Here is an 18204-nt window from a genome sequence, read left to right on the forward strand (position 1 = left end):
ATTTCCCTGTAGGAATGCACTGTAACCTGTTTAAGGCATTCCAATGGGGAAGAATCGTCGTTGTCTAGCGAAGATCGACCATAGGAAAGCCGCTTTGCAAACCGCCAATCAGCTGTTTAAATAGCTGTCTTGCGAAGCTTAGGTCCCGAAAACACCCATTTTGCGAGCGCGGAGGGAGCTGTCAAAATTGTTGTCTAGCGAGAATTGGTTTGCGAAGCAGGGACCAAACACTGTCCAGCAAAATTCCCCCATAGGAATCACTGTTTTGTAAATCGCTGTAGGGATTGCAAAAAGTCAATGTCTAGCGAAAAAACTGTCATGCGGGGTAACTGTCTAGTGAGGCACCACTGTATGTTTACATTTCATAGTATTTGTTAAACTGGGGAAAGCACTTGTCTAACTAAATGGCTAATATCAACATCATATGCCGTTGCTTATTCCAATTTTAACTGTTGGAAAATGGGATCAAAATTAGTCTACTTCTCTGATCTGTAAGTGCCTAAACTTGGGGGAAGAGGTAGAGAGAACAAAGAAAAGAAGGCATAACACTCACAATGGATTTAAGATGGTAAATATTTATTCATTCATAACACTTAAAAATGTAGTTGGTTCAAAGACAGCAATTTAATTTCATTGCTGTGATGCCTGGTGATTCCTGTTACAGAACATTAAAAATGAATATTTAAAAAAATCATATTAACATCACATGCATCAACAGCACACACAAATAATGGAGAGGTGTCACACAGAATTCATTGTCTCTTTCTTGTTCTTACCAAATGCCTGGAAGCACACCTTTGCAGAAAAAAAAGTCAGCTTTGTTACTTTGGCTTTTTACATCCTTCTGGTGTTTGGCCCACTCCTGCTTTAGGGATATACAGCCAAATATTTAAAAGGTGATTACCTGTAGGACGGAATGGAGATGGAAGAAGCACGTTAGAATGTCATATTGGAGGAATTTTAATTTCTGAAATCATCACCAGTGAGATGATTTTACCATCACTGGTGATTTTAGGAAATTAGACTCCCCCTACCCTGCATCCCCCAACAATATTCCCTTTAAAAATGGGATCCCAAAGGAGCCTTGAAACCTTTAGGAGGGAATTTGAAACTTTTAATTTCCAAAAAATCTGTAGTTGATGATATCATCAGCCTTACACAGAATTAAGTTGTGCAATGGGATTTCAGCCAGTGTTATGCACATCTTGCTTCAGAGGCTTCCTAGATAACAGAACTGCATATTTAGTGCTGTGGAAGCAACTGTGTATCTTTTGTGAAAATGCAAACTTCTTGGATCATGACACCAATCCAACAGTTCATTTTTAATGACTAATATAGAACAAGGAGACGGGAGGGCAGATGAGCTACATTTCTCTGTTCAACTTCCACCATATGTGGAATACAATTCATTCTGCAATTTAGGCACCAAATTTTCACATCCTTTGTATTGTACAAGTTGTTATTTTATTTATTTTATTTATACCCTGCCTATCTGGTCTTGCGACCACTCTAGGCGGTTTCCAGATGCATAAATAAAAACATACAAATATACACAAAAATGATAACATCCGCTAATAAATTAATAGATTGTTCAAGATGGCAAAAGAAAAGAAGGAAGGAAGAGGTAATCAAGGATTAACAGGAGGGAAGGCCTGTACAAACATCCATGTTTTCAGTTGGCTTTAGAAGATACCCAGCGAAGGGGCCGTACGAATCTCTGGAGATTGTTCCAGAGGCGAGGAGCCACCACCGAGAAGGCCCAGTTTCTAGTTTTTTTCCTTCCAAGCCTCTCTCGGCGTCAGGCTCCTCAGCCTCACCTCCTCACTCGCACGGGTGATACGGGTAGACCTTGGTGGGAGTAGGCGTTCCGCCAAATTAAATTCTACCAACAGTATAGCTACAGGTGTGTGGAAAAAAACTGTTCTGCAACACAGTTATTTACAGTACATGCTTTACTTTCTTTAGCAAAGTGTAATTCATCTTATGCATGTTGGGTTTATTCTACTGTTGGCTCACTCAGTCTTTTTCATAAGAAATGTTCAAAGCTTCAGATGCAATTACATCCCAAATCTGTCCCACTCCAGAGATACCGTGTTTCCCCGAAAATAAGACAAGGTCTTATATTAATTTTTTCAGGGGATATTTTAAGTTTTTCATGTACAACAACCCACATTTATTTAAATACAGTCATGTCATCTTCTAGTTGCTGCACAATGGTTGAGGGCGGGGTTTCACTTACCTAGGGCTTATTTTGGGGGTAGAACTTATATTACAAGCATCCTGAAAAATCATACTAGGGCTTATTTTCAGGTTAGGCCTTATTTTCAGGGAAACAGGGTAGGAGGACCATCCCTTTTCATTGCAAATTCTTTTTTCAATCTACTCCAACACATACATTGAACCAGTTTCTCCCAAGAAACTGGTTCAATGTACTTAACAAAATTTTGTACTTAACAAAATAAACTTGTTGTGAAATGTGGTTGTAAATAGAGAAACAGGAATTGTTATTCCTCAGAGTTGTGAAAACAAAATTCCTGTTTCAGCTCCAGCATCTGCCTCCATGTACGTTTCTACCCCGAAAGGGGGTAATTGATTTAAAGGATCCTTTAAAGATTAAATGTTATCTGCACCAGTTGGGTTACTGAATAAATCCTAGTCTTGCTAATATTGCCAGTATCCCATCTTCAATGAGAGTATCACAGATGGCTTATTAGAAGAAATACATTTTAAACTAGACAGAGAGAAAGTTACAGGGAAAAACAGACCTACCAAAAATACAAAGAAATACAAGAAATCGGGCCTTCTCAGCGGTGGCTCCCCGCCTCTGGAACAACTTAACTCCTGAGACTCGCGGGGCTCCCTCGCTGGCTACCTTCCAGAAGCAATTAAAAACTTTGATGTTTCGGCAGGCCTTCCCATCACATAACTCATGACCTCTTTCTTTCTCCCTTACTGTGCTATGCTTTGTGTTTTCCCATCATAATGTAGCGTTGTATGGTTTAGAATGGTTATTTACATGTTTACTGTACTATTTTTTAAGACTGTTAGCTGCCTAGAGTGGTCCTTGATTGACCAGATAGGCGGGATACAAATTAAATAATTAAATAAATAAATAAATAAATAAATAAATAAATACTACTACTACTACCACTACCACTACCACTACTACTACTAATAATAATAATAATAAAGGAATTCTCAGTAGAATTCCTTCATACTGCTGCTATTGTTGGGGTGGATGAAACAGGATAGCCATATCCCCTGTTCTGAGAGTATTCACCACATGAATTCTATCTTCCAAAGCTGCAGAGCTGTGATTTAAAACCATATCCTATAAACTCAGTGAATTTCATAATCTTGCTGTGTACAGGTACACATGCTACATGCACAGCTACACAGAGACAAGAACTGTTCAGTCCAAATGCAACTACTGTAGACCACCACCCCCCTCTCTTTGCGCAGCTGACTTCTCAGGTTCAAATTTCACTTCCTTTACACAGTAATAAATCCATACAACACCTTGTACTCAGTACATCACACTGACAGATGGAATGGAACCATGTGTTTGTCTACATACTCAAGAAGTACAGTGGTGCCCTGCTTGATGATTACCCCGGTAGATGACGAAATCGCTTCACGATGAGGTTTTTGCACTCGCTACTCATCACACTGACAGATGGAATGGAACCATGTGTTTGTCTACATACTCAAGAAGTACAGTGCTGCTCTGCTTGACGATTACCCCGGTAGATGATGAAATCGCTTCACGATGAGGTTTTTGCAGTCGCTACTGTGATCGCAAAACAATGTTTCAATGGGGAAAATCCACTTCCCGACGATCGGTTCCCTGCTTCGGGAACTGATTTTTCGCTTCCCGACCACCAAATCACCTGATCATTGGGTTTTCAATATGGCCGGCCACTGTTTTCCGGACCTATTTCCAGAAGAAGCGATCGAAAATGGCTTCCCCTATGGAGGATCTTCGCTTTACGATGAGGTATTTCGCCCACTGGAACACATTGAACCAGTTTTCAATGCATTTCAATGGGTTTTTTTCTTTCGCTTGACGACGATATTGCTTAACAGTGATTTTAACGGAATGGATTAACATCGCCAAGTGGGGCACCACTGTACTACACAAGCCTATATTCATTTATCTATGTTGCTCTGTGGGGACCCCCAGTGCTAAGATCTTCGACAGTTGTTCCACTACTGGTATTTGACCTGAGGCACACAGAAGCCTGTGCTGCAGGGTCAAAAGACCAAGCAGTCGTAAGATCGAATCCACGCGACAGAGTGAGCTCCCGTCGCTTGTTCCAGCTCCCGCCAACCTAGCGGTTCGAAAGCATGTAAACGCGAGTAGATCAAGAGGAACCACTTCGGTGGGAAGGTAACAGCGTTCCGTGTCTGAGTCGCACTGGCCATGTGACCACGGAAGATTGTCTTCGGACAAAACGCTGGCTCTATGGCTTGGAAACGGGGATGAGCACTGCCCCCTTGAGTTGAACACGACTGGACAAAAATTGTCAAGGGGAACATTTACCTTTACCTTACTTTTATTAAACAGATGCATATCAGCTACAGTTATTGTTGTTTAGTTGTTAAGTCGTGTCTGACTCTTCGTAACCCGATGGACCAGCGCACGCTAGGCCCTCCTGTCTTCCACTGCCTCCCGGAGTTGGGTCAAATTCATCTTGGTAGCTTTGATGACACTGTCCAACCATCTCTTCCTCTGTCGTCCCCTTCTCCTCTTGCCTTCACTTTCCCAACATCAGGGTCTTTTCCAGGGAGTCTTCTCTTCTCATGAGATGGCCAAAGTATTGGAGCTCAGTTCCTTCAGAATGAATAGGTTATCCATTGCAGTCCAGGGGACTCTCAAGAGCCTCCACCATCACCACAATCCAAAAGCACCGATTCTTCGGTGGTCAGCCTTCTTTATGGTCCAGCTCTCACTTCCATACATCACTACTGGAAAAACCATAGCTTTGACTATGCGGACCTTTATCGGCAAGGTGATGTCTCTGCTTTTTAAGATGCTGTCTAGGTTTGTCATCGTTTTCCTCCCAAGAAGCAGGTATCTTTTAATTTTGTGGCTGCTGTCACCATCTGCAGTGATCATGGAGCCCAAGAAAGTAAAATCTGTTACTGCCTCCATATCTTCCCCTTCTATTTGCCAGGAGGTGATGGGACTAGTGGCCATATTAGTTTTTTTGATGTTGAGCGTCAGACCATTTTTGTGCTCTCTTTCACCCTCATTAAGAGGTTAATTTCTCCTCACTTTCTGCCATCAGAGTGGTATCATCTGCATATCTGAGGTTGTCAGCTACTGTAATTTCCCACTAATGTTCTTTTTCCTGTCCTTTCCCTGTTCATTTTGTTGTACCTATGCTTGCATGTTTGATGGCAACTGGTATTGTTGGCAACCATAACCTCCTCAATACCATGCCCTTCTCCTAGCAGTTCTAATTCCAGCACTCTGGATAGTTCTCAATGTTCACTAAATTCCACCTCCCAAATGTCAGTTCCAAGGTTCCTGCTAAGCTGAGTGCATGTGCATACACACGACTCCGTGCAGCTGTCTTCCCCCGCCATTCAACAATAGGTTCTACTCACAACAGAACCTAGCACATGGGGGCGTACGGGCGTGGAGTTGCATGTGCACGCAGGGGCAGAGTCGTGCACACAAGAGGCAGAGCATCAAAATGGTGATCAGTACCCGCACACGACATAACTCCTTTTAGACCAAGCTGGACTTTTAATTTCTTTCTTATTCTGTAGCAGACAACACACTGGTTCGTGTTCGTCTGTGTTGTAGACTGGGAGGAGGCTGATAGTTCTGGAGAGCCAGTCTGAGCCAGTTTATATTGCTATCATCAGCACTGTATTATCACTATCTAGAACAAATCAATATCTGCCTGCCTGTCTATCAACCTACTTAAGTTTTGAAACATTAAGGTATTCAGTAACATCTTAGTTAAATTACGCAAATTCTAGGCTAAGTAAGTTTATCTTACACCCATTTAACATGTGTTGCTGTATTTTTTGTTAAAAATCTATACAGTTTTATAAAAATATTGCAACTAAAACAGTAGCTACACACAGTCTTTTTTTAAGATGGTTGTCAGGGCCATCAGGAAGCAAATTGTTGATGGTGCAATACCTAATTTGCATGGAATATTTTAACCTACTTTTGTGTCAATTATGAACCTTTCACCAAAAAATGCATGATTGTTTTGTTATACTATTGTTGTTTAGTCATTAAGTCGTGTCCGACTCTTTGTGACCCCATGGACCAGAGCACGCCAGGCCCTCCCGTCTTCCACTGTCTCCCGGAGTTGGGTCAATTTCATGAACTTGAGACAACACCTGGTTGAACTTACTAAAATAAAATAAAATAAAAGAAGGAACGTCATTAGACCTAGGTGAAATTTCTCTCAATGACAGCTAACATTGTACATTTTACAATGGAGTTTTGTTTTCTTTAGTCGTCAAGTCGTCTCCGATTCTTCATGACCCCATGGACCAGAGCACACCAGGCCCTCCTGTCTTCCACTGCCTCCCGGAGTTGGGTCAAATTCATGTTGGTACCTTCCATGACACTGTCCAGCCATCCCGTCCTCTGTCATCCCCTTCTCCTCTTGCCTTCACTCTTTCCCAACATCAGGGTCTTTTCCAGGGAGTCTTCTCTTCTCATGAGATGGCCAAAGTACTGGAGCCTCAGCTTCAGGATCTGTTCTTCCAGTGAGCACTCAGGGTTGATTTCCTTCAGAATGGATAATTTGTTCTCCTTGCAGTCCAGGAGACTCGGAAGAGCCTCCACCAGCACCACAATCCAAAAGCACCGATTCTTCGGTGGTCAGCCGTCTTTATGGTCCAGCTCTCACTTCCATACATCACTAATAGAAAAACCATAGCTTGGACTATGCAGACTTTTGTTGGCAAGGTGATGTCTCTGCTTTTTAATATGCTGTCGAGGTTTGTCTTGGCCTTCCTCCCAAGAAGCAGGTGTCTTTTAATTTTGTGGCTGCTGTCACCATCTGCAGCGATCAGGGAGCCAAAGATAGTAAAATTTGTCACTGCCTCCGTATCTTCCCCTTCTATTTGCCAGGAGATGATGGGACCAGTGTCCATGATCTTAGTTTTTTTGATGTTGAGTTTCAGACCATTTTTTGCGCTCTCCTCTTTCACCCTCATTACAGGGTTCTTTAATTCCTCCTCACTTTCTGCCATCAGAGTGGTATCATCTGCATCAGAGGTTGTTGATATTTCTTCTGGGAATCTTAACTCCGCTTTGGGATTCCTCCAGTCCAGCCTTTTGCATGTCGTATTCTGAATAATAAGTTAAATAAGCAGGGGGACAATATACAGCCTTGTCGTACTCCTTTCCCAATTTTGAAACAATCAGTTGTTCCATGTCCAGTTCTAACTGTTGCTTCCTGTCCCACATACAGATTTCTCAGGAGATACATAAGGTGGTCAGGCACTCCCATTTCTGTAAGGACTTGCCATAGTTTGCTGTGGTCCACAATGTCAAAGGCTTTTGTGTATTCAATGAAGCAGAAGTTGACTTTTTTTGGAACTCTCTGGCTTTTTCCATAATCCAGTGCATGTTAGCAATTTGGTCTCTAGTTCCTCTTCCCCTTTGAAATCCAGCTTGTACTTCTGGGATTAATTTCTCCCACTATTAAGGTATTGTCATGTTAACATAATAACATGACAAATGGTACAACAACCTCCTAATTATTTGTATTTGTTATACTATTAAGTACTTTCAACTTGAAATAACAAAATTAAGTCTTTTGTTTAGTGAAACCTCACTTACCAACAACCATCATGACAAACATTACTATGATGATAGATTGTTTAACAATAAGGTAATGTCTCTTCCAGATAATACTGACTATGCTATTTTCCAACTTGTGCGGGGACCTATAAATGAGCTGAAAAATAGTTCATTTAATATTCCTACCCAGAATCCTTCTGAACTAGCAAGCCATTCCTGCTTGATCCCTAAAGTAACTACTACAACCAAAGAAAAGATTACAGCGGATATGTTTGGAGATTGCCCCACCACTGGAGTAATGTCAGACTGTGAGGTCATGTCAAATTACACAACTAAATATAATGTACCAAACTACTGAGAATGGTGCAAATATGGAAGCAGACTTAATGCAGTTACATGAATCAGGAGCACATGCACAGAACAGTGCTGTTTGAATGGTTACCACATTCAGCATCTGAAGCTATATATTGTACATACTTCCCTTTCACAGGAGTTAAAATGGTATGCTGCCAAGCATCGAGTTTCATGAGTTGCCCACAATGTTTAATGAACCAATAATTAATTTTCCCCACTATTAAGGCATTGTCATGTTAACATAATAACATGTCAAATGATACAACAACCTCCTAATTATTTGTATATATGATTTCATGATAGTTTTGAGGCATAAAATACATGTTCTTAAAAATTGAACTATATTATAAAGGATATCTCACAGATGACTAAATAACTATGATCTCTATCTTCCACTGCTTCTTATATTGCGAGCCACGCAGAATAGTGCAATTGCACTAATGGGGCAGTATATAAACAAAATAAAATAAATAAATAAGCCCTGGTTACTGAAGGCCATTTTCTTTCCCAAAAGTATAATGCCTGTGCCTTTGATTAGTTTTACAGCTGCACAGCAGTTTGCTGGTACAAAATGGATGATATCATCAAAGATAATTTTTTGGTTGGCTACAAATACTTATACTTGGAAAGGTAGAAACCACCCTGGTCTTAGACTGTAACAAACCAATTCTAACAAGTATTTCCTTGATACTCCTAATAGAAAAGATTTCATATTTTATGACCATTTTCTCTCTACTTTTTTGTGTGGCATTCTGACCTACAGTCAAAAAGGAGCAGTGTTGAATCTGTTTTAGCATGTGTAACATGCACAAAACAAAACTGAACAAACCAAACATGTTTCACCTTAAAGACTAATGAATATACAGTATTTCAGTTTGAGTTGTTATGCACTAACCGACTAGATAGGCGGGATATAAATCGAATAAATAAATAAATAATCCATTTTCAGATATGCAGGGAAAAATCCTCCATTTCCTCGCATGTCCACTTTTGACAAGGGATGCATGATACCAATTCAAATTCCACAAGTACTTAAGGGTCAGGTCCTGATCTCTTATGACCAATGGGCATTTCTCCACTGATCTCAGTAAGAGGTCACTTCCCTGGAGAATAGTTTAAAAAAGTTAATATCAACTGCAGATTTGACACTTATGGGATGTGAAGTGTGTGTTCTGACTTTATTAGTTTCTCCTCAATAATGATTGCTTCCTTCAGGCTTACAGTAAACTATATTTTTAAAAACAGCATCCAGGTACCGACTCCACGAAACTTCACAACCATGTCACCTCAGCAACATTTGAAAGATCTTAAACATCATTTACTGAGCAGGAGAATCAAACATTTAGGATGAAAGTACAACTTTATGTTTCTTCAAGCGAAACTGGTTCTAGAAATCAGGTCACATCCCAAAGGGAACAAGTTCGGAAAGAAGTCTTTCAGCCCATGGGAAAAAAGGGGAGAAAACCACCCCTTTTCATTGGCTGAATGTTAAAACACGATGCCTGGGCCTGAAGGGCGAGCCCGTTGACGGAGCCCAGCTGGGCCTGCAACGTGCGATCTGACTGACACGTAAACTTTATGGGGCTTTTGGCCTGTTTTGGAGTTCCGTCCTTTCCCCGTGTTTTGTTTTGTGTTTTGTTTGGTGAGCCACACGAAACCGCCCCCTTCTCCTCCCTCTCCGGGGAGTCGCGGCCGCAGTCTCCTGAGTGACAGCCGGAACGAGGGAGATTTCAAACCCCGCGGAGAGGCTTCGGTCTCTCGCGGAGATGAGGCGCCCATTCGGCCCGTTTCCGCGCCAAAACAGAAGAGAAACAAGACGCATCTTTGGCTTTCCCTGAGGGAAAAATACGACGCGGGGCGGCGGGCAGAGGACCAGCCTCAATGTTTAAACAAAACAAATTTCGGGATGGAGAGAGGGGAAAAAAGGCCGGCCCGCCACCGTAACAACGCATTTCCCCCAGAGCCAAACGGGGCCCTGCTCAGCCACCGACGGCCCTCTAGTTGGACAGCGAAGGCCTGGCTTTCCCTCACGGCCCGGACCTCTCCGAACAGGCCCTGCTCATTGTCTCTCACACAAACCCTGGCAAACAGGAAGCCACCTCGTCAGGGAGCGCCCGGGGGGGCGAGCCCACCCGCGCTGAGCGGCACGCGAAGCAAGCCAGTGACAAGACGCGCGAGGGAGCCGCGCGGCCAATGAGCGGCCGGGGACGCGACCGGGAGGTGGGACTTCCGGGCTGGCGGGCCAGGCAGCGGTAGTGGTGGTGGTGGTGGTAGTAGTAGTGTCGGCCGGGCCTCTTCTTTGCCCTGCCGCACAAGCCCCACCTTTCGGCTTCCTCGCACCGTCAATCAAAACAGGGGAAAACCCCGGAGTGGGCTCAAGGCCGCCGCCTCCATCACCACCATCATCACCACCACTACCACCGTCGCGTCAGCCCTAAGCATGCCCCCGGCGACGGCGGCGGCTGCCGAGCCCTAGTGGCGGCAGCGGCGAGCGGGGCCTGCGCGGGAGAGAGAGAGAGAGAGAGAGACAGCCAGCCAGCCAGCGCTTCGCTTGCTTCCTTCCTTCCTTCCTCCCCCCTCCCTCGCTTGCGCGCCCTGCCAAGTAGGCAGAGGCTGCTCCCGCTGCCGCCTGCCTGCCCGCTCGCTCGCTCCCGCTCTTTCTCTCTCTCTCTCACACACACACACTCGCCACTATGACCGGTACGTACGGGCCGCGGCCGCCAGCGCTGCTTCCTATTCCCTTTCTCCCGGGTGGGTCGCTCGGCGGTGGGGTCGGGCGGGCGGACGTGCCGTGCCTGCCTGCGCGTGTGGCTGAAGCGGCACTGGCTGACGGAGCGGCGGCAGCAGGAGGAGCAGCAGCGCCAGGGGGAGGAGGGAGAAGACGAAGAGGGGCAGGGGCAGCAAACGCCGTGGCGGCAACAGCGCGGAGGGAGGAGGAGGAGGAGGAAAGGGAGGAGGAAGAGGAGGAGGGGGGGAGGAGGAGGAGGGCGCCTCTGCGCGCGGGAGGGAGCGCCGGGGGTGAGGGGGGAAAGGGAGGGGGCGAGCGCTCCCGTCAGTGACTCTCTTTCCTCCCCTCCCCTTCCCCCCCCACACGCCACCCAACTCAACCACCGTCACCAATTACCCCCCTACACACACACACCCTTTCCTTGCCTCCCTACCTCCCCCCCTCCCTCGGTTATGCCCGCAGCTCCCGAGAAGCCCGTGAAACAAGAGGAAATGGCTGCCTTGGAGGTGGACAGCAGCGGCGGCGGCGAGTATCTGCAGCACGGAAACGGCGCCTCGGCCGCCGCCTCGGACGAGGCCGGCACCCCGCAGGTAAGCGCAGGCCGCCGCCAACCCCCCTCACCCCCCCCACGCCGGGAAGCCTGGCAGGGCGCCTCCCCCACCGCCCGAGCCCCGGAGACTTGTCGGCGGAGGGAGGGAGGGAGGGAAGGAGGGACTCGGAGGGGGGGGGTCCCGGCGAGGCGGCTCAGGGCCCGACGCTAACCGCCCGCCCGCCTTCCTTCCTTTCCTTCCCTGCGGCCCGGCGGTCGCGTAGGACACCCAGCCGTCACCGCTGGCCCTCTTGGCGGCTACCTGCAGCAAGATCGGGCCTCCGTCTCCCGAGGACGAGGAGGAGGACGAGGAGGACGGCCACCACCACCACGACGACGGCGAGGGCGACGCGGCTTCTTCGCCTGCCGGAGCGGTGAGTGCCCGCCCCGCCGCGCCTCGCACGGCCTGCCGGGGGGAGAGACCGCGCCGATCGCCCGCCCGCCTGGGGGGAGGGACGGGGAGACACCGCATCGCACTGCCCGCCCGCCCGGGGGAGGGACGATCGGGAGGCCGACCTGCCCAAGAGAGGGGTCCCCAGGCGCCCCTCACGCCTCGGCAGGAGACGGGCGCCCCGGCGGCGAATGGGGGCCCCGGGGAGGGGGGGGTTGGTTGGGGGGCCGGAGGAGGCGGAGGAGGAGGCTGCTGAGGGACTCCCACCTCCCTCTCGCCTTCCGCCTCGCCCTGCTCTTCTAATAGGGGCCGGTTAGGTTGGGGGTGGGTGGGGGAGACAACCGAGAGGGGAAAAGAGGCGGGAAGCTCTTCCTCTCTCCCCCCCCCCCCGCCACGCCATAGGGAGGTCTTGAAATAGGAACAATCCCCGTGAGTGTGTGTTTGTGTGACTCCCACACACACACACCCCGCCTTCCAGCCCGCCGACCTTTTTTGAAAGTCAGCTGTCAGGGCTTTTCTCTCCTACCCCCCCCCCCCAAACACAAAATGACGGCTGGGCTGGCAAGAGAGGAGACACTTTAAGGGTAAAATGGCTGTTGGAGGAGGGGGGGGGAAGCAAAGCAAATAAAAACCGCCGATGCTCCCGGGCGGAAGGAAGCGAGCAGGCGGGGCGGTTGTGCACCCTGTCTCTGGGCGCCGTTTCCCCTCGGCTGCCTGCCCATCGTTAGGGCAGGGAGGGAGAACTTGCCTAGTTTTGTCCCTTGGGTTGTGTGTGGGGGGGGCAGTCTGTTGTGGGCATAGCCTTGAGGTGGTGGTTTCTAGCTACACTGGAGATAAAAAGGTGGGGTAGAAGTGAAATGTAAAGTAGGTGAGCAGAAAAGATTCCCCTATTTAACCAGTTCAATGAGAAAGTTCCAAAGCAGGAGAATTTCTTATTGTGTTGAAGGAGCTGGGTCCTGAGGAAAGATAGGAGAACCACACAGGACAGCTGAGGCTGAAATCAAGCCTTCCTGTTTTGTGTAGATTCCTGATTGCTCCCCTGATCTTATTAGCTTTAAATTCTACCTAGATTTTGTGCAAAATCAACTTGTGATGGAGCATAAGAAAAATTGTGTGCATAGAGACAGGACCATAGTCTGTCTCTTCAGTGACTCTGGGCTGAATTGCTCTTAATAGTTGTGCATGAGCCCTGTTACAGTTAGTGGGGTATTTCAGTACATATGCATGCTGTTGTGTTAAGTTGCTTCTGACATTTGGCCACCCTAATGGCGGTTTCAAGATAATGTGAGATGTGCAAGGTTTGTTTACTTTTGTAAAAAAAAACACCGAGTTTCCATAACCGAGTGGGAATTTGGACCTAGGGCTCCTGAATTCTAGTTCAGCATTCATTATCCATTACATGTCAGACTTTTACAAATGTACTGGATCACCAATGCCATCTTTGAAAACTTGTGAACACTTGAACAGGATTATCACTTATGTTTTGTTTTTGTTTTTTGCTTAATTTAATTCAGTACTCTCTTGAGCAGACTATATATACTTCAGTGGAATTGAAAAAACATGTCAATGAATTGATGATTATATAGGCTATCCTAGCAAAAATGTACTTATTATCTTTATAACACACCAGGATACTGAGATGCTATTCAGGTTTAATCACTAGTCCTCAGCCCCAGTCAGTGTCAGAGACTGGCATAAAGCCAATTTTTAAGTTGCTCAGACGTGGCCTTCCAAATGTGACGCAAAGGAAAAATAATGCAGCAATGTGGTCTCAGCTTCTCAGAGAGCCTAGAACAACATTTTGACATGGCTGTAATTCTCCATCTTACGTTTATTTAAAAAACATCTAAATGGATTCTCAGCTACTATTAAATGTTTGTATTTATAGAATGGAAAAAGGTAATCAAGAAAGTGCTATGGAAGAGGTGTTGGGGGTAGGAAAGCAAGAAGTAGGTTTGCGAGACAGGCCCAAAGAAAATAGAGGAGGGGTTTCCCCCTAAAATTGATCCTATGATTCTCTGCAAGTATTTATATAGAGAATGGTGTTGAGATGGATGGTATAAATAGATGGATGCTATATTTATGTGCTACCATGTTTATCAGTTCTGTACCCTGGCTACGTGTACTTGAAGTTGATTCAGAATGTAACACATACATTCATCTTTCTCACTGCTGCCCTTGGATAGTTTAGAGTGCAAGTCATCATTATAGGCCCTGCTGGGTGGGGCAGATGGGTGTCGTAACTGAAGATGTCTGGAGGGAATGTGGTTGAGGAAAGCAGCATACTTTGTGATTCATACATGACTTTTTTTGTTCAGATTGCTAGATATGTTTTTCCCCTCTATAATGGTACCATGTATATATATAAATAAATATATAAACACTTATATAATTTGATAAGTATGTCTGAAAGTACTAGTAAAGTAGAAACCAAAATATGACCTTTTTTAACATGACCCTTTAGTTCCAATAGATTCTCTTGCAAATAAGAAGGAAATCACAGTTGGTGCCTAAGCACACAATTAAAAAAATGCAGTTGAATCAGGTCTTCCAGGCTAAACTCTTCCTCCAACACTCTGAGATATTATTAAAATAAATTGTTATATCTGTGATAGGTGGACCCTAAATTCCAAGTCTCCTAAATGAAAATACAGGCTGGCTATACAGGTTGTTTAGCTTTTTGTCTGGAGAGCTGCAGAGAGGGCTGATGCACTCTTAAAGAGGGTGAATAGATGACATATTTGCTACAGTGCACCAGCCTGCCCCAAAGTGCTCCTACCTGTCCTTGTCAAGGGACTTTTACTTTTTTAGTAGGGATGTGATTGCTCTGTTTTGGATTGGTTCCAGTCCATATGATTGCTGGAACCAATCCAAAGCAAGCCTTTGCTTTTCAGTTTGCTAATATGATGTGGCCTAATAAGCAAGCCACCTCAGAATATTAGCAAACTAACTACTTACACACACACAGAGAGAGAGAGAGAGAGAGAGAGAGAGAGAGAGAAAGAAAGAAAGAAAAGGAAAATCCTCCTTATCACAACAATACACCCACAACAAAAAACACACTGGTCACCATAACCACCCAATCTCCTGAAAAGGACAAAAAGCTGATCCCACAGCTATAAATACTCAACTATCCCACAAACTGCACCAGAGCACATAAAGAGTTCTGACTCCTGTCCTCTGAAGATGCCGGCCACAGAGACTGAAATGTTAGGAAGAAAAACCTCAAGAACACGGCCAGCCAGCCGGAAAAACCTACAACAGCCATCAGATCGCATCAGTGGCTTCAGCTGCAAGCAGTTTCTTGAGCAACCCTTTAAGGAAAAGCAAAGGAAAAAATACTTTGTCTAGATAACTGGTGCAGTACATCAGCAATAGTCTATATCAGCGATGGCGAACCTATGGCACGCATGCCACAGCTGGCATGTGGAGCCCTTTCTGCCGGCACATGAGCCATAAGTCGCCAGATCGCTCCCCCCCCGCACAGCCAGACCTGAGAAGGCGGCTGCAGCTGCAGTGCTGGCGCTTCGGCGGGCAGATCTGGAGCAGCTGGTGCTGGCAGCGGATCCGGAGTGGGGTCTTGAGGCACCTCTGTGCTGGGATTCCCGCTTCCACTGCTACTTCCGGTTCCGCTGCTGCTGCGGCACTCTGCCCACTGTGTCCCGTCCCCCCCAATAGTTTGGGCACACAAGCCCAAAAAGGTTTGCCACCACTGGTCTTTATGCAGTCAGTTTTTTCCTCCACCCTCCATGCCTTTTGCCAAGCAGGGAAAGTTATTAATTTGCCAATATGCTGATGTGGCTCACTCATAAAGCCACTTCACAATATTGGCAGAAGCTATTTCCATGTTGGTTGGGCTTGATTAGATCGTTCTAATTAAGCCCATCCATTCCCAAGCATGCCACATTAGCTTGCCTCCCTGCTGCTAGTACAGCCATACCTTTACTGTCTCACCTTCATACATTTAAAATTTGATAATAATAGAGACCTTTGGGTAACGTGGGTGGCGTATAAATTAATTAAATAAATAAATTTATATTTGTATATTAATTGTGTTATGGTGGTAAAAATCCTGTCCTGTAGTTTTGCTTGGGGACAGCAGACAGTGTAACTTACAGCAGTTTCTCACTGACAATAAGTCCCTGGTTGGGTTTCTGGATGCATATTAACTCGTCAGACTAGCATGTATCAGAAAATTCAAAAGACTTGTTAATCAGCAGCAAGAAGCCACTGTGAGTTAGGCCATTTGCCTTCCACAGGCATAGCTTTGCAATAGGATTTTTGCCACTGTACGATCCATTGGAATGTTCATTGCTCTAAACCAGTGGTTCCCAACCTTTGGTTCCCAGGTGTTTGTGGACCAAAACTCCAAGAGATCTTCATTACTAGCTGTGCTGGCCAGGATTTCTAAACAGATTATTTATGGTCTGTGACACTGTAGAAAAATGAAGCAGTTCTTTTGTTAAATGGGATGTTCTACTTGTTTAGATAATGCAGTATGCATTACCTCTTAAATTGGAGGTAATGTTGCTCATCGCATTTCAGACTAATGCCTATCTGAGATGCTACAACCATGTGGAGACTGTAAACATATGACACTCTAGTTCTTTGACTCAGTCCCTGTTGAACAATGATTAAAGCTTCCCGTGACAGTTGAGTACTGCAAATAATAGGTACCACCTTATGATTAGCATTCCAGTTTTGTTTATTGTTTTGACTTGCATACCTCTCCATAGTGCTTGGAGCACTCTCTGGGTGGTTTACAACATAATTAGGGAAGGAGCACTTTGTCCCCTAGCAAGCTGGGTATTCATTTTACCAGCCTTGGAAGGATGGAAGACTGAGTCATCCTTGCGCTGGCTATTTGAAGTTGTCAGGTTTGAACTCAGGTTGTGAACACAAGTTTGGCTGCAGTTTAAGCAGTGTGCTTACTAGGCTTCTGGTTCTGGTTTAGAAGCAAACTGTTTACATAAAGCATAATTTGCCTAGTTCAGATTTAATGGTGGAAAACTGTTCCAAGCAAATCATGAAGTCCAGAAATTGCTTAGTTTGGGGTACAAGCCCAGTGACAAAATATGGGTAGACTTGTATGTAGGACCAAAACTGTGAATACATAGCTTTGGTCCTGAGTGAAAACAAAGGTAGCTGTTAGTATCAGGTCAACACAGATATGATGATGAAGTTTGTGAGACTAGAACATTGATATTTAACATGTGTTTGAATACAGGGTCCTTAACACATTCATCCTGTATACAAACACTCTTAGAAATAGAAACCTTTAAAATTAATCTGCATTGGCTAGGTCAGGGGTCTCCAAACTTTTCACAGTGAGGGCCACATAATATATTTTCCATATTTTGAGGGCTGAAGGAACACGTTCCTGCGCATGCCTGCAGACATTTACTTCTGCCCACCCACATGCACACATACCCGTACTTGGGAGACCCTTGGTCTAGGTCATAGGATGGTGAAAATTTCACCCAAATGAGCAGATTCCAACATTCTGAAGAGTATCTACATAGTGCAGAGAATTGTAGAATGGAAGTGTTAACACATTCAGTTTGTTTTAAATGTACTTTTGGGTGTTCTTAGGAGAGAAGTATAAAAGGTCTTCTAGTAGTGACAAAAGCAGAATAAACTCTAGATATTTTGAAGTAGGACACATTTATTGTTCAAGGAAGGAAGCAACACCACTTACATGTTTATAACCACTGTATGGAGGACAAGGACAAGTAGCTCCAGAGCTAATGAAGTGGTTGGGCCAAAGCCAAAAGGACGCTCAGCTGTGGACGTGCCTGGAAGTGAAAGGAAAGTCCAATGCTGCGAAGAAAAATACTGCATAGGAACCTGGAATGTAAGATCTGTGAACCTTGGGAAGCTGGAGGTGGTCATACAGGAGATGGCAAGAATAAACAGCGACATCCTGGGCGTCAGTGAACTAAAATGGACAGGAATGGGCGAATTCAGCTCAGATGATTATCATATCTACTATTGTGGGCAAGAATCCCATAGAAGGAATGGGGTAGCTTTCATAGTCAAAAAAAGAGTGGGAAAAGCTGTAATGGGGTACAATCTCAAAAATGATAGAATGATGTCAATACGAATCCAAGGCAGACCTTTCAACATCACAATAATCCAAATTTATTCACCAACCACCAGTGCTGAGGAGACTAAAATTGAACAATTTTATGAAGATTTACAACACCTTCTAGAACTGACACCAAAGAAAGATGTTATTCTCATTCTAGGGGACTGGAATGCTAAAGTAGGGTCAAGAGATAAAAGGAACAGCAGGTAAGTTTGGCCTTGGAGTTCAAAACAAAGCAGGACAAAGGCTAATAGAGATTTGTCAAGAGAAC

General features: G+C 45.3%; 1 protein-coding gene and 1 long non-coding RNA gene across 4 annotated transcripts in view; one reads left to right on the plus strand and one right to left on the minus strand.

Annotated features, from left to right (window-relative positions):
• Positions 1-555: 555 nt before the first annotated feature.
• Positions 556-11857, minus strand: LOC110088587 (uncharacterized). 2 transcript variants are annotated; one of them, XR_012081139.2, is made up of 2 exons: positions 11717-11857; positions 556-904 (listed from the first exon to the last, which is right to left on the minus strand). It is a non-coding gene; the product is annotated as an uncharacterized LOC110088587 (long non-coding RNA). The 2 variants fall into 2 exon arrangements; XR_002302102.3 differs by lacking the exon at positions 11717-11857 and adding an exon at positions 10846-11039.
• Positions 10373-18204, plus strand: part of SP3 (Sp3 transcription factor) — a 36864-nt gene continuing 29032 nt past the window's right edge. The window contains exons 1-3 of one of the 2 annotated variants that reach the window (XM_072980202.2): positions 10373-10837; positions 11328-11455; positions 11679-11828. In XM_072980202.2, the coding sequence (XP_072836303.1) occupies positions 10831-10837; positions 11328-11455; positions 11679-11828 (285 nt within the window). In that variant the 5' untranslated portion in view covers positions 10373-10830. Of the gene's footprint in view, positions 10838-11161; positions 11456-11678; positions 11829-18204 lie in introns of those variants that run through there. The other variant, XM_072980197.2, reaches the window with a different exon arrangement.

Source organism: Pogona vitticeps, chromosome 1 (assembly GCF_051106095.1).
Source record: "Pogona vitticeps strain Pit_001003342236 chromosome 1, PviZW2.1, whole genome shotgun sequence".
Taxonomy (NCBI): Eukaryota; Metazoa; Chordata; class Lepidosauria; order Squamata; family Agamidae; genus Pogona; species Pogona vitticeps.